The sequence below is a fragment of the Erpetoichthys calabaricus genome, chromosome 2, assembly GCF_900747795.2.
Source record: "Erpetoichthys calabaricus chromosome 2, fErpCal1.3, whole genome shotgun sequence".
NCBI classification, from domain to species: Eukaryota; Metazoa; Chordata; class Cladistia; order Polypteriformes; family Polypteridae; genus Erpetoichthys; species Erpetoichthys calabaricus.
In genome coordinates this window covers 5,372,938-5,399,719 of record NC_041395.2, presented here as the reverse complement: position 1 = coordinate 5,399,719, position 26,782 = coordinate 5,372,938, and the positions used below count along the sequence as shown (strand labels likewise).

General features: G+C 46.6%; 1 protein-coding gene across 1 annotated transcript in view; it reads left to right on the top strand.

Moving 5' to 3' along the window:
* bag3 (BCL2 associated athanogene 3) overlaps window positions 1-14,551 on the top strand; it is a 51,440-nt gene extending 36,889 nt beyond the window's left edge. Inside the window, 4 exon segments of the mRNA XM_028825644.2 lie at window positions 3,686-4,018; window positions 10,025-10,287; window positions 10,289-10,457; window positions 13,665-14,551. Coding sequence (XP_028681477.2) covers window positions 3,686-4,018; window positions 10,025-10,287; window positions 10,289-10,457; window positions 13,665-14,243 — 1,344 coding nt within the window. The 3' untranslated portion in view covers window positions 14,244-14,551.
* The last annotated feature ends 12,231 nt before the right edge of the window (window positions 14,552-26,782 follow it).

Here is a 26,782-nt window from a genome sequence, read left to right as displayed (position 1 = left end):
GGAACATGGCCAAATTTATATGGTGATTAGGTCATGAATATTCCAAAAGTGCATTACGTGGTGGAGGTGATGAGGAATGGCTGAGTTTATTTAAGTTGATTTGAGATTTATAAAGGATCTTGGTGTGGGACTTCGCTGTACACTGTTTTTTAAATCTGAAATATATTGTATATGTGTAAGCCTGTGGTGTAAAAAGCCCAGGGTCCTAGAAACTATTGAAATTATCAGAAAAAAAATTGAAATGCTGTGGTGGGCTGGCGCCCAGCCTGGGGTTTGTTTCTTGCCTTGTGCCCTGTGTTGGCTGGGATTGGCTCCAGTAGACCCCCGTGACCCTGTAGTTAGGATATAGTGGGTTGGATGATGGATGGATGGAAAAATTGAAATGTAGAGATGTCAGGTAATTGAAAGAATTGAAAGGAACTACTCAGGGTGTCTCTCTCCATGCAGGTTTCATTTTGCCGACGTGCTGACCTCGCTTGTGTATCCTCTGAGGCGGCACCCTCACCCCGACTCCACCTCTCACTTCCGGGCCGGACAAACAGACAGACACACTTCCACGCGTAGTCATTTTTATATATAAGATGTATTTTGTGCATGCACTGTTTTTGCCTTTCTAGCATAAGCATCATGTTCGGTTTCATACACAAGGCTCCAGGTCTGTCCTGATGATGAGGCTCTAACAGGTTTGGTTTGCCTGTTGTAGGCCTGAAGTCTGTCATCCCCTCCTTAATCCTGCTGAGTCCTTCAATGAAACCCTTAGGCTGACACCTGAACCACTGAGAGCTGAAACATGAAGGAATCTGGACCAAGTTACTATTGAAACAGCTGTATCGTATTTATTAACATGCATAACCGAATAGAAAGTTAAGAGATCATCAATCAAACTGAAATCCTGATTTAACAATTAGTCTCTATAATTCAGGTAAAGTACAGGGCTGTGCACCACTTGGTGTCCACAATACGTTCTGTGAAGCAGTCAGTTGTGCGATTTGAACACTGTGCGGACATTATATTATAGACAGTACTTAGTGGATAGTGGTGGCTCTGAGGCTAGGGATCTGCACTGGCAATCGGAAGGTTGCCGGTTTGAATCTCGTAAATGCCAATAGGGACTCTGCTCTGTTGGGCCCTTAACCTGCAATTGTTGAGCGCTTTGAGTAGTGAGAAATGATAAATGCAAATAATAATTATTAGTATTCTTATAGTGCAGTGTACCTGTTTGGACTCAATACAGAGAGATGACGCTGCATCACTCCAGAGACACGTGGCACACGAGATTGGGTGCTGGTGCCAACGAGTCGGAGCTTACACTGTTATACGGTAAACGTTTACTTTTGTGAGTAGGGAAAGGTCACATTAAAGAACAATCGAAAGTACAATACAGTACAGTACTGGCAGCACAATCGCTTTGTGTACAAGAAACATGAGACGCTCCACTACGTCTGGTTACACCCGTGCTGTCCTGTTCTCTGACTGGAATTCCTGCATTCTGTTATAACCCTATTGGACCACAGAGATAGATACACACGGTCAAGACGTGGCCTGCACGGACGTTATGTGGTGCAAAGCTGTATGCCCTCAATGGCCACTTTATTAGGTACACCTTGCTGGTACCGGCTTGGACCCCCTTTTGCCTTTGGAATTCTTTGTGTCATAGATTCAACAAAGTGCTGGAACATTCCTCATTGATTTTGGTCCATATTGACATGATAGCATCCATGATGTGAATCTCCCGTTCCACCACATCCCAAAGGTGCTCTATTGGATTGAGATCTGGTGACTGTGGAGGCCATTAGACTCCAGTGAGCTCTTTGTCAGGTTCAAGAAACCGGCTTGAGATGATCTGAGCTTTATGACATGGTGTGTTATCCTGCTGGAGTAGCCATCAGAAGATGACGGTCACAAAGGGACTGTCATTTAAATGATGCTTGGTTGGTACTAAGGGGCCCAAAATGTGCCAAGAAAATATCCTTCACAGCATCACCAGCACCAGCCTGAAGTGTTGATACAAGGCAGGATGGATCCCTACTTTCATGTTGTTGATGCCAAATTCTGACCCCACCATCTGAATGTCACAGCAGAAATCGAGACTCAGCAGACCTGGCGACATTTTTCCAATCTTCTATTGTCTAATTTTGGTCAGCCGTGTGAATTGTCGCCTCAGTTGCCTGTTCTTAGCTGACAGGAGTGGCACCCTGTGTGGTCTCCTGCAGCTGTAGCCCACCTGCTTCAAGGTTCGATGTGTTCAGAGCTGCTCTTCTGCAGAACTCGCTTGTAACAAGTGCTTATTTGTGTTCCTGTTGTCTTTCTGTCAGCTCAAACCAGTCTGGCCATTCACCTCTGACATCAACAAGACAACTGCCACTCACTGGATGTTTTCCCCCTTTTCAGACCACTCTCTGTAAACCCTAGAAATGGCTGTGTGTGAAGATCCCAGTAGATCAGCAGTTTGTGAAATCCTCAGATCAGCCCATCTAGCACCAACAGCCCTGCCACCACATTCAAAGTCACTTCAGTCCCCTTTCTTCCTCACTCTGATGCTCGGTTTGAACTTCAGCAGGTCATCTTGACAATGTCTACAGTGAGTTGCTGCCTTGTGATTGGCTAGATATTTGTGTTAACAAGCAGTTGAGCAGGTGTACCTAATAAAGCGTCAGTAGTGATGTGATAATCCTACAGAAGTTCACATGCTCTGCCCTTCTACCTTCAAGATGGATTCCCCACTCCTCAGTCCATTCTGCTGCCTTCTTAAATTGTCCGCATCATGTCCCCGTATATTGTCCATGTTGTCATTCTGGGCTTTGAGCACAGGTGTAATTTCTGTGTTTTTTTAGTTATTTTTAAGCCACCATTCTGGTTACTTTTTTAGATTGGCAGCCATGTAGCTGATAGCAGCCATTCCCCATTGCTGTTATGTGACACCAGGGAGTTGTGCAGGGTGACATTACTCTCAGGGAGTATATAAGGTGACAGTGCACCACTCCTGGGGTCCAGGATTATGGATTTTGTTGTTTTTAACAAAACATACGTTTGCGTTGTTTGGAGGTGTTGGGGTTTAAAAGATGTATTGAGGGTCATGCTTTGGTTCAGGTGTTTGGCCGTTTTGGTTTTGCTGTGATCTCCTGGCATTTTGGCTCTTCCTTTTTCTTTCTATGAGTTTTTGTCTCCTGGTCCATTCAGTTTTTCTTTTTCTCTGCCGTGCATGGGATTGTTCAAAAGGCCTCCATCCATATTGAGCCTGTGTGATGGCATAGTGTGTGTCTGCTTCTAATCAGCTGGCAGTGAAAGGTGAGAGGGCACCCGATGTCGTAACACGTGAGAACATGGCAAGTGTGTGCCTGATGGTGCACTGCAGAGCTGATTTAGGTTTTCCATTTTAATCCACTCTTGTTTATCATGGCACCGGGGAATACGTCAGGCACATTTTTCATACAAATGGTGAACCTCAAAGTGCTCAACAAGATGTCAGAGAGAAATTTACAAGAAAAGAAAACTAGACTGGGCTCAGTGCCCATGACAACTTGACTCGGACTGCTCTTACTGCTTACATTTGTCTCAACTCTAATCGGAAAAGGTACAAAATGGCGGCCCTCTTGAAAAGTGGTGTTCTGTTTGTTGGACTCTCCCCCCGTGTCAGCCCTCCAATTTCTTTGTTCTAAACCAGTTTTGTTTGACTTTCTTCCAGGAACGTCACTCATCCAATGGACCGTCTGCGTCTCCACAGCCAACAGCCCAGGAGAACTACAGCCCTCCTGTCAAGGAAATGAAGCCTCCCAGCCTACGGCCGGGCTACATCTCCATCCCCGTTGTCCACGAGAGTCTGGAGCAGCGGCAGCAGCATCCGTTTGCCTCCTACGCTCAGCCCGGAATAGCACGGTTTAAAATGGAGTCTCGGGAACAGTGTCCACCGGCAAGTCATTCAGGACGCTCGCAGTCTGCCATCAGAGAGAGTCCTCCCGCTGAGCCACAGTGCACTCAGAGCTCTCCGACATCAGACCCGGGCCTTCACGGAAGTGAGGTAACTACACGGGCCAGCTGTGTGTGTGTGTGTGTGTGTATGTGTGACCTCGGTGACAGATGAGCCTCAGAGGCCTGTCCACAGTTGTGCCACTGTTCCACTTCCTGAAAGGCTGATGTTTAGAAGGCATTCTCACACCACATTCAGTAAATGACACACAAGTACTGAGGAGAGAATCGAGGAGGAAGGACAACAACAACATTTATTTCTAGAGCACATTTTCATACAAATGATGGAGCTCAAAGTGCTTTACATGATGAAGAAAGAGAAAAATGACAAAATAAATAAGAATTAAAATAAGGGAACACTAATTAACATAGAATAAAAGTAAGGTCCGATGACCAGGGAGGACAGAAAAAACAAACAAAAAAAAAAAAACTCCAGACGGCTGGTGAAAAAAAATAAAATCTGCAGGGGGTCCGAGGCCACGAGACCACCCAGCCCCCGTAACATAAATGACCTCAATCAGTCCTCATGGTATTCAGGGTTCACATGGAAGAACTTGATGATAACGGAGGCCGTCAGTGTAGAGACATCATGGTGCTTTGATCAGGTGGTTGTGGCGCAGATCGGCACCACAGAAAAAGAACAGAAGAGAAAGTAGGGGTTAGTATGGATTGTGGAGCCACCATGAGTGATAATGATAATTAATTGAATATACAGATAATCAGGATTAAACTAAGATGAAGCTATGAGAAAGCCATGTTAAAATAATGAGTTCTTATCAGTTTTATAAAGTGCACCACTGTATTAGCCTGGCGAATTCCTATTGTTCAGCTATTCCAGATTTTAGGTGCATAACAGCAGAAGGCCACCCGCCTCACCACTTCTTTTAAGTTTAGCTCTCAGAATAATAAGCAGACCCTCGTTTGAAGATCTAAGGTTACAATTTGGAGTGTAAGGTGTCAGACATTCTGAAATATAAGATGGAACGAGATGATTTAAGGCTTTGTAAACCATAAGCAGGATTTTAAAATAATTCTAAATGACACAGGTAACCAGTGTAGTGATGCTCAGACTGGTGTGATGTGCTCGGATTTTCTTTTCCTAGTTAAGATTCTGACAGCTCCATTCTGCACTCGTTGCAATCGATTGATGTCTTTTTTTGGGTGGTCCTGCGAGAAGTGCGTTACAGTAATCTAGTCGACTGAAAACAAAAGCGTGAACTAATTTCTCAGTATCTTGCAATATTATAAGAGGTCTAACTTTTGCTATATTTCTTAAGTGAAAAAATGCTGTCCTATTAATTTGTGATTTAAAATTCAGGTCAGAGTCAATAGTTACCCCTAAATTCTTTACCTCCGTCTTGACTTTTAATCCTAATGCATCAAGTTTATTTCTAATAACCTCATTATATGCATTTTTGCCAATCACTAAAGTTTCTGTTCTCTCCTTATTTAGTTTGAGAAAATTACTACTTCGGTGGCACAGTGGGTAGCGCTGCTGCCTCGCAGTTGGGGGACCTGGGTTCGCTTCCCGGGTCCTCCCTGCGTGGAGTTTGCATGTTCTCCCCGCGTCTGCGTGGGTTTCCTCCCACAGTCCAAAGACATGCAGGTTAGGTGGATTGGTGATTCTAAATTGGCCCTAGTGTTTGCTTGGTGTGTGGGTGTGTTTGTGTGTCCTGCGGTGGGTTGGCACCCTGCCCGGGATTGGTTCCTGCCTTGTGCCCTGTGTTGGCTGGGATTGGCTCCAGCAGACCCCCGTGACCCTGTGTTCGAATTCAGCGGGTTGGAAAATGGATGGATGGATGGAAATTACTACTTATCCATTCAGAAACACAAGTGAGACATTGGGGTCAGTGAATCGAGAGAGTCGGGGTCATCAGGCGCTATTGATAAATACATTGTGTGTCATCAGCATAGCTGTGGTAGTTCACGTTATGCCTTGAGATAATCTGACCTAATGGAAGCATGGAGATCGAAAAGAGCAGCGGACTCAGGAAAGACCCTTGTGGACCACCATATAGAATATCAAGGGTCTTTGAAGTATCATTACCACAACTAACAAAGAATTTTCTACCTGCCAGGTAGGACTCAAACCAATTTAAGACCCACCCATTGACTAAGGCAATTTCTAAGAATATTGTGGTTAATGGTATCAGATGCGGCACTCAGATCTAAGAGGATGAGAACAGATAAACGGCCTCTGCCTGCATTTACCCACAAGTCATTGACTACTTTAACTAGTGCAGTTTATGTCCTGGGATTTGTTCTGAAACCCATCCCAATAATCCGAGTCCCTTGGGAGTTGAAACAGTCAACCAATTTTTATATCATTTTACTCGGAGAGGCACTTCACAAAGCAAACAAAAATATAATTTGATTCAAAATTCTCATTATAACGTACAGTTTTTTAATTATTACTGTTATGATTTGTCCAGCTCACAAAACTCAAACAGACATCAGACTGCAGATTAGGCCTAGAAACCAGAAAGTAAGCCTTGCCCTTAAACTCATAAACAAGACTGCAGCCTGCACGGCAAAAAGGGAAGCTTGTAAAAATTGAAAAAGGAGAGGGGAACCTTGAAACCCCTGGCCGAAGAACGAGACAATGTTTCTCTTATAATAATAAGAATAGTTTTATACACAAACACAAACAAACATTCAAAAAGATCATTCGGAAAAATATTGCTTAAGAAAGCAGTCCAGAAGAGCAAACAATTTATTAACTCGAAGAATCGAGAAATGAAACTATAAAAAGATCAGAAGGGAAGATGTTATGATTCCTGGGGGCTCACAGGCTCCAAGTGTGGCTGAGCCTCCAAAATCTACGCTCAGGCTTCTTGGAGGCTTATGAGCCAATTGTCAGCCTTTTCTTCAGACTCAAAATTAGGCTTCAGCTGACTATGAAAGGGAACAGGCCAAAAAAATAACAAAATGACAGGAGGGGAACTGCCAAACCCCGGGACCATAAAAATAAAACAAAGAATTTATTTAACAAAAGTAAGTAGGCAGAAGTGGATCATAAAGGGTGGTACCCATAAGGCAAAAAACCCAGCCCATAATCCAGTATTTATAAACTTTAAACAGAGTCCATATTTGAAAAAGCATCAGAAATAATCTAAATGAACCACTTACACAAATATCTAAAAAACTCCACCAAATAATGAACCACAAGAGACCCTCGTCCTCAGCCCTGAATTGATATAGCCCTCAGTCATGACATTGTGACATCAAGGGATCATGTGTATAAGTAAATAAATATACACACCAGAGTGACTTAAAAGGAAGAAAATTAAAAAGAAAACTCTCCTGGCTTCCCAGTCCCAGTGAGGCGCTATGCAGGTGTTTTGCCGTTGATATAAAGGGACCCCCATTGTGTTTCCTGACCCACTTCTGCTAAATAATTTGTTGGCTGAAAGTCCTCAGTGTTGGTGCATCACAGAGAGGATGTGCAGAGCTGTTCATAATAGCACTCAGAAGTTTTGTTTTCATTCTCTCCTTCTTGAATACCTCGAGGGGGTCCCGAGTATGTCCTATAACTGTGAGTGCCCTTTTAATTGGCTTGTTGATTCGGTGATCTTCTCTTCAAGTGATGTCGCCAGCCCAGCACACCACACTGGCCATCACAGAGGCGTAGGAGATGGGAAGGCTGTCACCACTCACAGTACAAGTTTGCAGTCTCCAAAGGAAGAAGAGCCAGTTGGAGATGAGTCCAACCTGTCATGGATGTGGACCCCCAAGTACTTGTAGGAGAGGACCACCTCTACATCCACTCCCTGATTAGTGACCAGACATAGTCACCGCTTTTTGGTGCGGTGAAAGTGTCAGATGTTGAGTTGCAGACAATTCTCAAATTCTCTCCTGACTCCTCTCCTCTGTCTTATCCCCCCTTATCAATACCCCCCATAAGTGCAGAATCCTCTGAGAATTTCTACAAGGGACCCGACCTGCTGTTCTGTTTCTAGTCAGAGGTGTAAAGAGTGAAGAGTAAAGCAGATGGGCCTGTTCCTTGTGGTGCTCCAGTGTCGCTCACTCACAAACTGGGGTCTGCCTGACTGATAGTTCATCATCAGGACACCACAGGCTCACCCACCTGCATGTCCCTGAGTTTACTCCTTTGGGTGGTACTGAAGGCACCTTGTGTGATTTTGGGCTATATAAAAATAAATTGTACTGGAGAAATCAAACAACAGAATCCTCACAGTGCACCCAGCTTTGTCCAGCCTTGTGCAGCAGACAGATAATAGCAGCCTCCACACCAATCTTTGTCTGATAAGCAAACTGCAGTGGGTCCAGGTGGTCTACCACAAGAGGACTCATACAGTCCAGGACCAGCCTATCTAAAGTCTTCATGGTGTGAGACTGAAGTGCCACTGGCCTGTAGTCATTGAGGTGAACAGGAACAGTGCAGGATGTTTTCCACAGCAGTGGCACCTTCTGGAGCCATTTGTAAAGTCAAAAAATGGATTGTGAGGAATTCTTTATAAGCTTATCTGTCAAAAGTTTTGGTGACGCTTGACTTGGCCTCGTCTTTCCTCTCTCCATTCTAAACCTCATACTCAAGCCTGTTTAATCCAACATCGAGTCGCAGGAAGGTGGAGCCAGCAGTAACTCGCCAATCAGCACACCTGAGTACTCTTCTTAAAGGGTGGGCTCACTCATTGCACACAGTCCACAAACAAATTCCTGTCAAATTTTCCATCTCTTGACACACATTGTATGGAAAAACTCATCCGAAACTTCAAAAGACTTTGTTGGACAGTTATCTTATCCAAAGATCTTGACCAGACATTGTTCTTCTCTCTTGTTAAATGAACCCTAGCCTGACGATCTCTATTAATTTTTTACATTTAAGATGTCTCACTTAAAGATTTACCAATGTTGTTACTTGTCCCAGTGTGTATGGAAACACAGGGAACTCCAGTTTCTGTATAACATCTCGCCTGAAGAAGGGGCCTGAGTTGCCTCCAAAGCCTGCATGTTGTAATCTTTTTAGTTAGCCAATAAAAGCGGTTATTTTGTTTGACTTCTCACTTTATAGCAAAAAGTATTCTTTTCAAGTGGGAGCTTCGAAAATCGGGCAGGACCCCAATGATACCACAGCACCCTCCTAGTGGCTCCCACACAACCCAGCAGGGCAGACCCATGGGACCACAACTCTCATGCTGCTCAGTGGGTGTCCATACTGGGTCCCTCCAGACAGAATGCTGCCACCCGATGTACAGGGGAGTGTTCTGCCCATAGTAGGCAGTCACCCCCCACTGTCCCAGTGTTTCCAGTGTGCCCCGCCAGTGTGTCCTGTAGGGACTGGTGGGACACCCATTCCGGTGTGGCTGCTGCATCTTCCTGTACCCGTGTCTGGGCAATGCAGGGGAATGTCTGTGCTCCCCAGTTGTCCTTCTGGCCGGGTAAGGGAGTAGGACCCATCCCAGCATGGGTGCCCTTCGGCCCCTCACAAATTATATGACAACCAATTAAATTTCCTGGTCACACCTGACCTGGACGGTGAGGCCCCTCGTCATGGTCTTTTCATTTTTACTTACAGCATCAGTCGTGTGATACGAGACGGGGAGATAATAACATTAATCCGGATTTGTCATTAGTGCCAAGCAAAAGGTCAAAACCAGGAAATCAAAATAAATCAAGCAAACAAAGCACTGGGGCGAAACCAAAAAGTCATCGTTAAAGTTTATAAGAAAATCAGAAAACCTGAAACAAGCCTCGTACTTGATCTTCTTGAAATGAAAACTAAGTGATGCTGAGAGAGTTGTCAATTTATCCAACTGAAGGATACTTTCTACTTGCACTGCAGCCATCTTTGATGTGACAGTGATGCCATCCATGTGATCAGCTGTCATCACATGAACAATCAACCATGCCACATAAATAATAATGTGCATTATAACACTGCGGTGTATGTTAGTGACGCCTCCCCCAGGTTCTAACTGAACTGAACAAAGACCCTCACTTTCCTGTTGAGCTTTTGAAGTCACTTGCTGCCCTGCATTTCCTCGCCCTTTCTCATCTCCCCCCTTGATTCATAGCTGCTCTCTTTTCTTTTCAGCTTCACCATCACCTTCCTTCTCCTCCTCCTCCTCCTCCTCTTCCTCCACCACCCCCCTGCTCATCACCATCATCATCATCAGCAGCAGCAGCCAGTCCACTCAGGAGCTCCCTTGCAGTCCGGCAGACCCCTGAGCGGAGGCCCGCAGCTTCTGCCCGGCTACATCTCCATCCCGGTGATCCACGAGGGAGTGGGGGGCCACACCCAGCATCTTCACACTCATCCGCCCCCTCATCGGCCTCAGCACATCGTCCAGCCCACTGAGTACTCACCGGTCTTCCACAGAGTCCAGCCTGAAGACTGGTCCAGCCCACCGGCTCGCTCACAGTCTCCACGAGAGCGTCAGAGTCGAGAAGCTTCGCCAACAAGGATCGGCACACAGCTGAGACCTCACTCGCCCATCATGTCATTTCCAGCGGCAGAGAGGCCACAGGTTAGTAGCTCTTTTTGGGCTTTCTTGAATTGAGGTCTCTTTCACATCACTTCAGAAACTGGTCTTCATTTTTCGGAAGCCCAGAGATGGTGGCGTGGGGTTATTAGCGGTCATGTTGGCCACCATAAGTGCAACAAAACACAGAGCAAGCATTGTGATTGTCAGACTATCAGGGTGCTGGGCCAGAGTGTGATGCAGGGTGACGACTAACATCATGACTACCCAACTTGCTTTTATGTAGTGTAGAGCACAGGTGGCATGGCTTGTCATGTTGTGGACCTCAGACTTGACAGCGGGCCCAGGCAGGGACACAAACTAGAGCATATAGCTAGTGTAGAGATCAAACCTCCTCCAAAAACTCCTTCTTGACACATCACACATGGAATCTTTGGTTCTACGCCAATCTTGTCTAAGCTGCTGAGCTCAGTGCCTTGTGACCATCTAAAGGTGACAGCTGAGACCTGTCATGGCTTGTACAGCAGCGTGGGTGGGCACAAGTAGTTACATGCTTTCCATGAGTGGAGTTCTTTTACCCATTCTATCCAGGAGTTGGTCTTCATTTTGGTGTGGCGTCACTAGAGTCACAATGCCACCATATGTGCAACAGAACTGAAAGCCAGCATTATGACATGCCACACCATCATGCTGCCCTTAAGGATTCTGAGCCAGAATCTCCATGCTGCGTGACATTTGACTCCTGAAATACCCAACTTGCCCTCATCCAGGGCTTTCAATGTATATTAGAGAACAGGGGGCATAATGGCATAGCTTACTGGCAATTGCGGCACAGACACTATAGCATTGTGTCATGTTGTGAACCTCAGACTTTACAATGGGCGCAGGGAGGGACACGTTACACGTGGCATCTTTGCTTCTTATCCAGTCTTACCTAAGTTGCTGAGTGCAGTGCCTTCTGGGAATCTGCATGCGTGTCCCTTGTGACCATCGAAAGGTATTCTATTCACTTGTGACAAATGACTTTTACAGCAGCGTGGGTAGGTGGGTGGGCATAGGTAATTAGCCATTCTTGGCTTTCTTGAGTGGTGATCTCCTACCCTTTGGCCCGGCATTTGGCCTTCATGTTGGTGTGGGGTCACTAGAGTCATGATGCCACTAGAAAAAGCAAGCATTGTGAAATGTTACATAACACCGTTCAGTCCGGGGTGCTGAGCCAGGGTCTCCATGCGGTGACATCCCGATTAGCGACGCACCCACCTTCAAGGCTTCTGTGTAGTTTAGAGCGCGGGTGGCATAGCAGCTTATTGACAATCAGAGCACAGATGCAGTGGCATTGTGTCATCACTTTGAAATTATTCTTTAACTAGCCGTGCCCCACAGTTCCGCCCGCGTAATAGTAAAACAGGACAGTGAGGTGGACCCCGCCCACTCCTGACATCACGCTTCCCCCTCCCGTCAGCCCACAGCCTCTGTCTCGGATTTGCACAAATATATCACACCTATAAGCGAACTATGAGTCGCAGCGCGATGAGAGAAGTCGCAAAATCAACAGGAATGTTCAAGCAAATTCTAGAAAAAAACAGATCTAAATCCGTTAAGTAGTTCTCTCATTCGCTAGCTGATCAGATGTAAGGCACGCCCCTCGGCCCCGCCCCCCTCCCCTCGGCCCACTGTGTCTTTCTTTCAGATTCGCACAAATAGATCAGTGCCGCAACTGAGCTATGATACTTAGCGCAATTAGAGAAGTCACAAAATCAACCGGAATGTTCAAACAAATTCTAGAAAAAAACAGATCTAAATCCGTTAAGTAGTCTTCTCATTCACTAGCTGAGTGGATGTAAGGTACATCCCAAGGCGCCACCCCTTCCCCTCGGCCCACTGCGTCTCTCTCTTTCTCTCTCAGATTCGCATGAATAGATTGGTGACATAACCGAACTATGATACTTAGCGCAATGAGAGAAGTTGCAAAATCAACCGGAATGTTCAAGCAAATTCTAGAAAAAAACAGATCTAAATCCGTTAAGTAGTTCTGTCATTCGCTAGCTGAGCGGATGTAAGGTACGCCCCTTGGCCCTCTGCCTCTCTTTCAGATTCACACGAATAAATCAGTGCCATAACCGAACCATGATACTTTGCGCGATGAGAGAAGTCGCAAAATGAACCGGAATGTTCAAGCAAATTCTAGAAAAAAACAGATTCTGTTAAATAGTTCTCTCATTCGCTAACTGAGCGGATGTAAGGTACGTCCCAAGGCGCCACCCCTTCCCCTCGGCCCGCTGCGTCTCTCTCTCAGATTCGCATGAATAGATCGGTGCCGCAGCTGAACTATGATACTTCGCGCGGTGAGAGAAGTCGCAAAATCAACTGGAATGTTCAAGCAAATTCTAGAAAAAAACAGATCTAAATCCGTTAAGTAGTTCTGTCATTTGCTAGCTGAACGGATATAAGGTACGCCCCTCGGCCCCGCCCCCCTCCCCTCGGCCCTCTGCCCCTCTTTCAGATTCACACAAATAAATCAGTGCCATAACCGAACTATGATACTTTGCACGGTGAGAGAAGTCGCAAAATCAACCGGAATGTTCAAGCAAGTTCTAGAAAATAAGCCCACTCTAAATCCGTTAAGTAATCCTCTATCAAAAAGCAGACAGACAGACAGACAGACGTCGGATTTTATAGAGAGAGAGATTACATTTTTGTGAGGTTTTCTGTTGTGTTCTTCAGGGAAGAGCATCTGAAGTTATTCATTTTGTTTTAGCATAGGACAAGGCCGTTTTGTTAGTCCTAATATTAGGATGCTGGGCGGTGTGGCCTCGGAGGTTGTGGCATCTGACGTCATTGAAAGTTTGCTGGTTGTGACTTTTTGTCATCCGAGATTGCAGATGTTATGATCTTTTTAGCTGACAGATTTCTTATTAAAAGTCTTTTTAGTTTACGATGTTCCTGTCCGATTTTCGGACCCTGAATTCTCATGACATGTTTTAGCTTTGACGAAAGTTGTTGTTTGGTTTGCACTCTAGCTTTGTTTATAACATCTCTTCTTCTAGTCCTACTCCATCTCTAGCCTAACAGTCGTATTGTGAACCCTGGACTTTAAAATGGATACACACACTGGGACCTCTCTGCCTTGCCCATTGGTTGACCAGACTGTCTCAGCTAATTGGCTCCCTGGCCGGGTCCACCTCTGCACGGTGCCATTTTAAGAGCTCACTGCTAATGTGTGGTACTAAAGTGGTCTCTGCTTACTTACAGGCTCAGCACTCTGTCCTGCTCCAGGGGTCTCCTCCGGCAAGCCACCCCCCAGCAGCTGTTCCACTACAGGCCTCCTTCAAGGATATGGACACAAGCCCAGTAGCACAAAGGCCCCCTCTAGAAAAATCCGAGGCCAAGATCGCCAAGCCTATCCCACTGGAGGCAAAGCCTGTCCCTCGGGAGGCGCCTTCACCCATCCCTGTAGAGACCGAGGAGACCTCGCCAAGTCACCCCGGTTTGCTCAAAGTGCAGCTGATTGTCGAGCGGGTTAACAAGTTGGAGGCAGAAGTTGGCAGCTTTGAGGGCAAGAAAAACGACAAGCGTTATCTGTTGCTGGAGGAACTGTTGACAAAAGAGTTGCTGGCACTGGATTCCGTTGATCCCGAGGGGCGACCCGATGTGCGCCAGGCCAGAAGAGATGGCGTGCGGAAGGTCCAGAAAATTTTGGAAGGACTGGAGTTCATTGCGGAACAAAACAAAGCGGCGGGTCTGGTTGAGGAAGCTGATCTTACAGGAGGCAAAGGGGACTCACCCATGATCGGTGACGTGGAGACGTCCATGGAGAAGGAGATCTGCTGAGCTGAGCCGAAGCCGGGTGACGAGACAAAGAGAAAGCCCCCCCCCTTCCAGGTTTCCGTCCATAGTTGTGAATGAACTTCAAAATGCATGCCTTAAGGAATATACAGCAGTCGTGTTCCTATCATCCTGTAGACGTCTGGCCGGAGGGCACTGCCAGCAGCCAAGGAGTCGCGGAGGTGAAGCCAAGACGGCCAGGGCCAGAGAGCAGAGAGGCGCTGTTCAGAGGGGGCGTCTCGTGGGACGAGAGAAGGGCGGTTCTGTTATGTTACTTGTTTGAATAAAATGTTCTATCCAATCTGTTCCTTAAATGGTGACTGCCTTCTGATTCTTCATGTTGGGGTGGTGAGATTGTGACTGAGTCAGGCATCCCTCATTTTTCATTTTCCTGGCCATAGGACCACTAGCTCCACAGATTCTTTTGGAATGAAAGTTACTGCCTCAGAACTGGCTGCCCGGCCTCCATGCTAAGGACACAGAAATTGACCGAGGATTATTGTAAGTAAAAAGGACCAGGCGATGAACAAAGTCATAAAAGGAATAGTGAGCGTCAAAATAACGGGGGACAAAACGTAAAATAGCAGAGTGACAAACCTGACACGTGTCACACGACAATCAAGCCTCTTGAGCCCATTACGAATTTCTTTCCTTCGTTTTTTCATGAGATTCATCATGGGGCAAACCAAAAACTAAAATTCCTAATAAACCGTCTGTAAAAAGTTTAGCAAAGACCAATATTAGGATTCCCTGTTTTAGGAAACGTCCAGCCTGTTATTGTTTGGGAGAATCGAGAAATGAGTGCCTGGAGTGTAAACATACAGGCTGCTGTACCTAAAAGTGCAAATATTGTGATAGTAACACATTACTGCGACTGATGCGTTGCATAAGATACCCAAAGTCGGAATGGTAATACAAATCTCCTTTTTAATTTCAATCCAAAATGCAAAACTAGTAACAATGAAATTCTCACCTCATTTTCTTAACCGCTTTTCCTGGCGAGAGACGCCCAGACTTTCCTGTCCCCAACTTCCTGAGGAATTCCCAGCCAAGACGTTGCTAATCCAGCCAAGCATTAGATTTGGGTCTAATGGCCATGTGAGATGTGTCTGGGGGGAACCTTCCAACAACCTCCTTAACGGTCTCCTGTCGAGTCTCTCCCGAATTCCTGAGACTCTCACCCTACCAACTACCCTGCAAAGAAACCTCGTGTCTACCACAGTCCCTTGAGATCTCACCACCCACAGTACTCATGACCGTAGCTGAGGACAGAGATGTAGATCGACAGTTTGTCTTTAGACTCCACTCCTGCTTTACCACAGTGGACTGGTACAGCACTCACAGAACAACTGACGCCACTCCAATCCACTTGTCGATGTCACATTTTCCAATCAAGATCCTTAGATACTTGGAACTCCTCCACTAAGGGCAGTTGTTTCCCCCTCACCTGGAGAGGACAATCCACTCTGTTCTGCTGACTTGGTGGTGCTGATCCTCATCCCAGTCACTTCACCCGAAGGTCCAGAGTTGAATGAGGCAGAGAGGGTAACATTGTCGGTGTAAAGGAGCAATACTACCCCTCGTCTCCCTAGCTGGAGATCCTCGGCTGCACCTTGACGTCCTGTCCATCAAAACCACAAACCAGCGTGGTGATAAAAGTCGTCCAAAAACGACTGTGAACAAACTCAACACCAAGCATTCAGACGCAGCTCTCGCTGCATCCATATAGGGAAGGAACGGCACCCATGAGCGGCCCTGTTAGCTCAGACTAGTAAAGCACACACCCAGGGACATGAATGAACACCCGGAAATAACTGAAAGACTCCCATCGCTGACTTCCTCACAAAACTCAGAAAGAGACCTCCGATCTCGAAAATAATCTGAGCAGGCCTCCCGTGCTCCAAGTGTGCCTGGCCCCCAAACTCAAGAAGCAGACTTTGTGGCCTACACACCCTGAAGGGGAGCCAAAGTTTATAAATCTGAAAAGGGAGAGGAGAACCGTGGTAAGCCCTGGCCCAAAATGACAAAAGCAACATTTCTGTTCTGGTTTAGCCTGGGCGTTATCCCTGGCTCAAGTCGTCTTTTTTTTCTTTTATTTTTAATTTCATATTTTGGGTTGGTTGTTAAATATCATTTTGTGTATTATGTTAGTAATCATGTTTTTGGTCTTATTGAATTTTCTGTTTTGAATATTGATTTGAAGAAGAATAATTTAGTATTTATGTATGTGTATTTATGGTTTAGTGTTTTTGGTCATCCACCTTGTGTTTTGAGTTTCATATTTGGAGGTGGAGCCAAAATTGTTGAGGTCACTGAAGCTCCGCCCCCTCTCTATAATCTTCACAATTGCATTTTGTTTCTGTGTGAGTGTTTGGATTTTTCTGGTCCTTGAATATTTTGGCTCTGTTTTTAGGATTTTGAAATGGTTTGCCTCGTTTATTTTCTGTAACATTTTTGGCTTATTTTTGCTTTTCTATATTTTTGTTAATAAATCTTTAAAAATGACACAAAAGAACACCTTTGCTTGATTCTTACAGGACCCCAGTTTTTCCAGCGTTCTTTTATTCTTTCTCAATTTTCTTTGCAGATAGTTTGCCGCTTTGCTTTAAGGAAGCCGGAGCTGAGGTCAACTTTTGATATCGTGCAACAACACTTTGGAGCTGCAGGCCTGATTTTGTTTGAATTTGGGTGGCTTTTGTTTTTGGAAAGCCAGAAAAATCAAGAAGGGTCTCGCTACAGACCTCCCCAGCTCCACCATTTTGGAGATCAGCGGAAGAAGAGCCAGTCAGAATTTTATGTTTATGTCACATGATTTACACCTCAAAAGATCTGAGCAGGGCGTGGCCACCGCAAAGCATGACTGTGTCTCCTCCCGAATGACTGCAGTACACTGTATGACACGCCCACACCAAGACACACCCACCCGGCCGTCATCATTATTCATGAGTCCGATAACTCCTCCCACAACCACCTAAGTAAGTGCGAGGCGCACCTTGAAAATAGAAAGAGGCCGATGACCGAGCATATCGTTAACATCAGGGGCGTACAATGAAAAGGACACCAAATGGCATAGGATTGGAGCAGCGCTCCGGTGGTCTGCAGCTCAAAGGAGGGCACTGTGAAGCTGCCAGCTGAGAATATACAATTAGGGGGCGGAGCTCCAGCAGACATGTGAACGGTGACCCCGCCTTCAACAAGCCTGTAAGGTACATAAATAATTATGAGGCAAAAGGGTAGAGATGGGGCCTTAGGTAGGTCAGGCCTGCACCCTTAAACTCCATTCAGGAAGAGGGGATAACGTCAAATACAAAACGATTCATGAACAGGACGATATCTACAACTGCAACTTTACAGCACAAAAAGAAAGACACCAAAAACACAAAAGAATTTATAAATTATAAACAAGATATAAAAATATACATGAATAAACATTGAAGGTGGCGAGATCAGAACACTAGAGGGCGGCACAGGCAGTAATAAAAATGAGTAACAGACTTCAAACACTAGAGGGCAGCATATGCTGAACAGCAGTGACAGAGCTGAGCCACTAGAGGGCGACGTAGTCTGGGATACCATCAGTGATCGAGATCAGACACTAGATGGCGCTGTCGTCTGTGATGCCATTACAAGCATTCATAACCAGATGTAATGTTGTCCAGCATCCACAAGAGGGCAGCAATGCCAGAGGAGCACAGGCAACAAAGATGCACAGAGAGAGAGGGACGTAAGGACTGGCATATCCAGTGATGAGATGTTTGTAAATAAATGCACGACGCGATCGAAGCAGACGCACTTACCGTTGTGCCACTATGCCCATTTTAGTAAACGGCCTTTCGCTATGCCAGTCTCAATACTCGCCGTCTATTTCAGCTACGGAGGACTGAAGCGTCGAGGTCAGGTTGCTCTCCTCACTAATGATGGGGCTGGCAGTGCATGTGAAAATAAGACCCCCTACTGGAGGAGGGGTATAATCCCAGGTACTTTCAGGTTTGTCATGAGCCGGTCCTTGTCACATCTAAAGCCCTCGACTGCTGCTGCTTTCCCGAGCAGCAAATTCAAACTGATCTTTTTGGATGTTCATCCTGGAGGAGGAGGATTTGTAAGGATTGGACTTCTAAGGGGTCCACCTCTGTGGTCTGGGGTGCTTATGAAGGTGGTGGACTAGTGAAGCAGGGGACTGAAGCTTCACAAAACCAGTAGGTTGAAACCCCAGTCGAATGGACGTCTTCATTGACTGCCCAACCTTGAGTCTTTAACCGACGGGAGAAATTGAAGAAACTCTGAGAAGACCCCTAAAGGTAAAGTAGGCCTGGTCCTAAAACACCGAAGCAGGCTTGTTGCCTACACACACTAAAAGCAGGGCCAATTCAAAAAGGGAGAGGGAAACCAAAGCGACCCCTGGCCCAAGCACCAAACACCAGAGTTCAGTATTCATGCTAAAGTTAAAATTAAAGGGGAGATTGAAAAAAAGGAAAGGAAAAGAAAAGGTGGGCGCCCAACGATTACCAAAGCAGGCGCCCATCGGTGAAAGAGAGCATCCAACCAGGAATGCCGACGGGTGGCAGTGCATAAACCAATTGTGGAATCTGATGTACGAGAAAGAGAGACGAACAGCACAAGGAGGAAGAGGAATACCTGAGCAACACGGCCGAGGGACCACTGAGGGGACCACAGGCTGAGCCCACCATATAACAAACCAGGAGAAAGGCGCCATAAAATGAGAGCCATAATCCAAAGTAACCAAGGTTAAAGAAATTAGAGCCAGAGTGGGCAGCAAGGTGGGCACGCTGGCATAACAGACTAGCCCTGCTGCCTGTGCCATGGAGTTTGTGAGTAACTGGTAGCCCTTTGGGGTGGCAGGCCACTCGGTCAAGTCTCCGCTTTGGAGGCCTCTGCCCGCTCTGATTTACTCAGCAGGGTGGGTGTCTCTTCTCCAGGATGTCTGCCTCGGGCTCCCATGTGCTGGGCACAGTGCCAGTTCTCCTTGTTGTCTCGACTCCCCTGCCCGCTCACACACAGGCATCCAGGACATGTGCTATTTTTGGCAGCCGTGGAAAATGCTGGAGCGCTGAGTCGCCATGCAGTTGCCTGTTCATCCGCGCAGCCTCTGAGGACCCCGAGGACAGCTGGCGCAGTCATCTGCCCACTCACATGAACTCTGGTGCCCTGCTCTGAACGTCCCCAATGTGGGCGTGGGCTGAACGTCGTGTGCTCAGATGGCTCAGCTCTGCAGGTGCCAGCCTACTCAAGGCCCCCCCCCCATTTCACTTCCTGACGCTTTGCCCTCCTACTTCAGTGCCAGGCTTGTGCAGGACCAACTTCAGTGTTAAGTGACAGACTTACATGGGAAGCACAGTGCTACCCCCTCTAGGACACATAGGACCCACTCATCAGCACACCTATACAGTATATGGTGCCTTTTCAACATGATTGGCATAATGGCACATAAATGAGGGGGCCTCCCTAGTCATTCTTGACAGGCCACTACATCTTCTCTTTGCCCCTTCTTAAACTTCCAGTCTTTCATGGGATGGGCTGTCCTTGTGCCCACCGTGCAGGGCAACTGTTTTTACATCTTATGGCTGTCAGTTTGGTGCTTGTGTGACAGACTTGCATAGCAACTTTCCACAATGAGTGCCATTTCTAGGGGTGACCAAACAGTGTGACCACTAGGGGGCCTCACTGCCTTTTATTAGTGTGCAGTTGAGCCAAACTGAAGGCACAGGGAGGTCCTGGGGCTGCCAGGGTAGGTGCCAAGTCATCTGGATCCCACAGTGGGTTAAGTGAATTAGAAAATGGAAGGAGAGCATTTATGATGGCAGGCCTCGCCAGGCTGGTCACACTATGGTTGTGCTTCAGAGGGTCAGCCTAGGATGGCGCCTTCAGAGTGGCGAGGACCTCCTGATTACCAGCTGCTGTTCATGGTAAGGCCATCTGCTGCCCCTCAGTCGGGTTTGAGAAGACATCCAAGTTAAGGTGCCAGGGCTGTGCGGCTTAAAATGGGCACTGGAAGGCCTTTGGTGTTGCATTGTGGAGTGACAATCAATAGCAATCATGTTCATCACGGTGCCTGAGACGGGTCTATCAGAGTTATATAGTGCCTTTCACATTTACTGTATCTACTGTATTATATAGTGCCTTTCATGTCTGTCCTTCTTACATTCATGTTTATGATGGTGTCATACACCAGTTTATCAAAGAGTCCTATAGCATCTTTCAGATCTATGATATAGTGCCTTTCATATCTACTGTATCTGCTGTATTATACAGTGCCTTTCATATCTATCTATTTTACATTCATGATTATCATGGCACTGGAGACCAATCTATCAAGGAGTCCTATAGTGGCTTTCACATTAACTGTATCTATGGTATCTACTGCTTTATATAGTGCCTTTCATATCTACGGTATCTACTGCATTATATAGTGCCTTTCATATCTATCTATCTTACATTCATGATTATGATGGTGTCAGACAACAATTTACCAAAGAGTCATATAGTGCCTTTTACATCTGTCTAACTTTCATGTTTATCGTTGGTGCCAATCTATCAAGGACTTACAGTATATAGTGCCCTTCACATCTATTATATAGTGCCTTTCACATTTGTTATATAGTGCCTATCAAGTCTACTATATAGTGCCTTTCACATCTATTATATAGTGCCCTTCACATCTATCTATCTTACATTCAGGTTCATGACCCTGTAGATTGGCGACCTGTTGGTCAGATATGCAGGAAAGACTTTCTTTGGACACTCCAGTACTACTACTCTTCATCCATTATGTCGCGCCTTTCTTGTCTACCTCATATTCATAGTTCTCTTTCGTTGATATACAGCGCCTTTCCGATTCATCCATTGAGCCTAGTAGAGGTCGCTCTTCACATCTGCCTATCCTATCTGTTGTCGTGACCCCAGAGTTTGGGGATGTGTTTCATGTTGGTCTGAATCTCAATGCACTCTGGACACGGAGTCACCATTTGACCACCCAACCTAATTGTCATCGGTGAGCAGAGCCACCTGACCTGGAAACATCTGAGGACGTGTGCCATGTGTCATAAGTGCATACAACAGATATCAGAGGGAAATTAGGAGGGGGAGGAGGAGGAAGGGTGGGTGGGGCTAGATGTTTGCGAGGTGGAGTTAGACTCTTGAGTGGCAGCAGATTGGGCGGGGCTACACAGGTTTAGTTGTCCATTATTGTCAGGTGTCCAACGAGCAGACAGTAGACCCATCTGACTGCAGACCTGCCATCTTCTTTACCTGAAGCAATGGTACCTGTGACTACATCGCCCCCTGGCGTGTGACCTCTGCCAGGGATGGTACCTTTGATTGCACTGCCCTCTAGTGTCTGAAATGTCACTGATGGCAAACCTGGCTGTTACATCACCCCCCAGTGCCTGAGCTCTGTTACTGGTTTATAGCCCCGTATTGTCCCACACACACAGTCCAGTGAAGTTCTTGCTGGTCTGTGCCAATCAGCATTCTGCTCTCTAGTGCCACCATTAGCTCAGAGGCCTACCTGAGCTCCAAACTCATGTCTTCTTCACTTGAATTCTCAGGGCACTCGTGGCACTACCAATGCAAGTCAAGGGCGTCACAGCATGTCCGTACGATTCGGTTTATGTTGACCGAGTGTGCCATGGCCTCTCTGCCACTAACTGGATATTTTTGTTTGTCACCTGATCCCCTGTAGAGGGTCCACATTGGAAAGGCTGTGGTTCCGATTACAGAAAGGAGCTATATAGAACGAAAGAGCCACCTGAGCAGGCCCATTATAACCTGCTTGCACTTTGGCTCCGACCAGTCAGTGTCAGGTTTTAATGAGGGTCTGCTCGTGCGAAGGGGCTTACGATGACCCCCATTACAAGAAGGTGCTACTTTAATTTAACTTTAAATGTTGTGCTTGAGCTCCCAGAATAAGAGACCTTTCTCAATGACTGAATTCACCATGAAAGGCGCTACATGACAGAAACAGGCTGCTTGTCGATTTGCAGTTTCAAATCCCAAATTCACACCAACTCCGTCCACGAGACACTAAGGACCCCACACACCTGCCTGCTTCTTGGCGCTCTTTACTTCAACGGACCACAAGGTGGCACCCATGACATCCTGGCAGCCTTCGCCCGGCGCCTCAAGTCAAAAGTCGAGTCGCGTCAAGTGGCTTTATTGTCACACCATGTCACACCGTACATCATATTGCAGCATCCAGTGGCATGAAGTGACACTCAACAGGACCACCGCGCTGAAACACAGGGCTACAGTAGATACGTCAAGAACTGTGCTGTACCCTACTATAACTAGATGAATAATAAACAGTGGAGAGTAACAGACAAATAAATAAATAAGAAGGAACAAATAATCCACTAGGGGCAGACCTGAGGGCAGGCGGGCTACACAGAGTTCAGTGTCCGGACCACCAAGGGGTAGAAGTTTTGGCAGAACCTTCCAGAACTGTTTTGGTCGCTATAGAACGTTCTTCCAAGAAGACCCTCGGAGAGGAGGGAGTGGTCCTTCACAACGCTGTGGCCTTTGAGGATCCAGCACTTTGTAAAGACGTCTCTGACGGGGGACACAGAGGGGTCCCAATGATCTTTTCTGCAGTGCGCACCATTCACTTGTAGGATGTTATGATGGTCGGTGACGCTGCAAGTTCCCAAACCAGACGGTGATGCAGCTGGTCAGGACGCTGTTGATGGTGGCCCCCTGAAGAATGTGGGGAGAATCGGGGGGATCAGGTGGTAAGCTTCCCTTCTTCACCCACCAAAGGAGATGGAGACACTGCTGCTGTGCCACCTCCACCACACAGCCCCCAATGTACAGTGCGGTGTGGACAGCACAGGCCTTCCTCAAGTCAGCAATCATCTCCTTTGTCCCCACCACATTAACAGTCACACTGTGGCACCTGCACGGCCAATCATCGCATCTCGTTCTGTCAGCTGACTCGTCTCCACCGCCGTTGTGCCATCCACAGTCTTAATGATGGCGTCAGATTGTGAGTCAGCAGAGGGAACAGAAGTGGGCTGAGTACGCAGCCCTGGGGGGCACCAGTGCTCAGCGTGATGGTACTGGGAGTTGGGGATTGTGACGCAGACTGTCTGGGGGTCTCAGTGTCTGGTAGTCCATAGGGAGGTATTGTAGCCGAGCAGACCCAACTTCACCATATATGAAGGGAATGATGGTGAAGATGATGATGGTGTTGAAGGCTGAACTGAAGTCTCTGAAGCTCATTCCAGCATAGGTGTCTCTTTTGGTGTGGCATCTTCAGTGGAACGGTTTGAGCGATGGGCACACTGGAGAGGGGTCATGTGATGTCTGAGCAACACGGGCGGCTGACTGACTGCAGGGCCGATGAGATTTCACCCAACGTCCAGAAGACTGAAGAGCCCTCAGATGAGGAGAAGGAAACCTGAGTCCACAGGGTCTGCACTGACATGGGTGCATTCAACTCAAGTGTCCCATCAGAGAACTTGCATTCACACTGAAGAGGCATTTCAACCCCCAAAAGCAAATCTGTTCAAAAAAGTCTATGAATCTGAAAATGAGGAGAAGGATGAGGAAGAGGAGAAGGAGGATAGAATGGCCGGTGAGCACGGGTGGACTTCAGGGTTCTCCTCATGGCTGCTCTTTAGTTTTGACTTTCTTCTTTTAACTCTATGGAGTCTTTAGTGTTGTAAAACACTTTCATGTCCTGGCATGGGTGACAATGTGCTCTACAAGCAGATGTTCCTCGACTTGTCACTGATTCCTTTTGTCATCCCTTGGCACCTTCTGACACTTCACCATACCCTGAAGCACTCAAATGTCCTGGTGCTTTGTCTTGGCAGGGCTGCCAGCCCATAACAGTCCAGGGCATTGGCTGCCTTCCTCTTGTTTGGACTTCATGACTTTGTCTGTGTCCATGAGTCTATGAGCTGATCTTCTCTTAGACCACATTTACTGTATGATAACAAGACTCACTTTGGGGTTCAGCGCAGTCACAGTGTGCCTCAGACCAGCAGAGGACCAGAAGAAGACCACCAAACCATCAGAGGACCAGTGGACCAGCACAGGACCAGTAGACAACCAATGGAGCACCACCAAACCATCAAAGGACCAGCACAGGACCAACAGAGGACCATCAAACCATCGGAGAACCAGTGGACCAGCAGAGGACCCGTGGATTAAGCAGCCATTTAGTGAGACTTTTGTGTGTCAAGTCAGAGTGGCTTTGAGTTGACGTTTGTCAGATGGCACTGTCCACGTTTTCCTTTTTCACAGTTGTTTTGTGCTTCTGGATGTCTGTTTTGGGTCCTTGTCCTGCTGATCTTCACCCCAGGACCCTTTCTCTGTCTCTGGGAAGCCTGTTCCGCTCTACAATGCCCTGATGATCCTCAGATTTCTTGATTTCCTCAGTATGTCCAACGCCTACAGATCAGAGACAGTAAAGCAGCCCTTCAGCTTTAAGGACCCCCTTCCATATTTCACTGAGGCTCAGCTTTTCTCTCCCTCTTAGCGTCACTGCTCAGCATGGCCAAACAATTCCATTTTGGTTTCATCAGCTCATTTCCCCCCTCCCAGGTAGGTTTTGGTTTCTCCAGGTAGCTTTGGCTGAAGATCACTCGTGTCTCTGTGGGGGTCTTCCTTGGTCTTCATGCATAAAGCCCTCCTTAGTTAAGTGTGTGGTGTATCTGAACGAGCATCAAACACTGTGAACTGTGAGAGTAAAATACATCATCAGTGCGCCCCCTAGAGGTGAGAGATAGAGAAATAGATTTAGCACTGGTGGTATTTAGCTATGAAAAGGACCTCTGGTTTCTTCAGCAGCTGGACCCTCTACTGTCCTTTATGCTGCTCAGATCTTCTGCTGCTCCACCTGCGCCCTGCTGCTATGCCCCTGTACCTATTTGATACCTATCTATCATCTATCTTCACATCCACCAGCCTCACCTCAGTCCGATCACCTGGAGTCAGAGGCAAACTGTTTGCCACACCATCCCCCAGCTCCATGAGTGGACTCAAGGCCAGGGTCTAAAGCTGAACCTTGCTGGTAGCCATACACCCACCCTGGTGGACTTGAGCAGAGAGGTGGTGCATCTCAAGTGCTTCTCAAAGTGCTCTATCTGGACTTCCTTCCATCCCTTGGGAGCTGCTTATGTGGCCAATTTCTCCAGGCATCCCCATCCCTTCCAACTGTGCTCTGCCACCTGAGGAATGTGTGCATCTTGGATTCGAACCCAGGGTGGTACGCTATAAACGAACATGAGGAAGGGCAGAGGAACGAGGTCTGTAACTCAGGCACCAGCAGTGCAAAGGTCCTTGAAAGGACCTTCAATTAACACTTTAAGACAGGGACCCTATAGACCACCCACCCAATAAACCCAAAGGCTTCCCTTGAGGGGTCGCTGTCTTCATGAGCTACCACACCAGGGGGCTTCTCTTCTCTTCTAATCAGACAACTATTTTTAAAACTGCATCTGCGCTCACAGCTCTGGCTGTTCTCCCCCAGGTCAGAGTCACTACTCTGTTATATAGTGCCTTTCACATCTATCTATCTATCTATATATCTATCTATCTATCTAATAGATAGATAGATAGATAGATAGATAGATAGATAGATAGATAGACAGGCACTATCTATCTATCTATCTATCTATCTATCTATCTATCTATCTATCTATCTATCTATCTATCTATCATATAGTGCCTTTCACATCTATCTATCTATCTATCTATCTATCTATCTATCTATCTATCTATCTATCTAGTATATAGTGCCGTTCATATCTATCTATCTATCTATCTATCTATCTATCTATCTATCTATCATATAGTGCCTTTCACATCTATCTATCTATCTATCTATCTATCTATCTATCTATCTATCTATCTATCTATCTATCTATCTGTCTATCTATCTATCTATTATATAGTGCCGTTCATATCCATCTATCTATCTATCTATCTATCTATCTATCTATCTATCTATCTATCTATCTATCTATCATATAGTGCCTTTCACATCTATCTATCTATCTATCTATCTATCTATCTATCTATCTATCTATCTATCTATCTATCTATCTATCTATCTAGTATATAGTGCCGTTCATATCTATCTATCTATCTATCTATCTATCTATCTATCTATCTATCTATCTATCTATCTATCTATCTATCCATCACCATCATCGCAGGGTTTTGTTGTTCATTTGTTGATCCAGAATTGTAAATCTGTGCGGGCGCAAAATGAAAACACAGTTTAAGAAGGGTCTTGGCGCCGATAGTCTGTCCACCTTGCCTGGCCATTGAGTTATTTTTCTCATCTCCGGACTTGCCGTCCACTTTGCGCCCACCTGATCGCCTTCATCGAGTCTTTTCCTAAAAGGCGCCCGCCGTCCCTTTGGTTTCTAGAGCTTTCCTCCCTCGCGAGACACGCCCTCCCTAGACGTCATCCCAGCATGTCTTCGCCGGCCGGCCGGCGTTGTTTGTCGGTTGGCCGCTAGATGGGGCATTGGCCGCGCAGGCGCCGCACGTGGGGGCCTCGACGCGCTCGTGTTTGG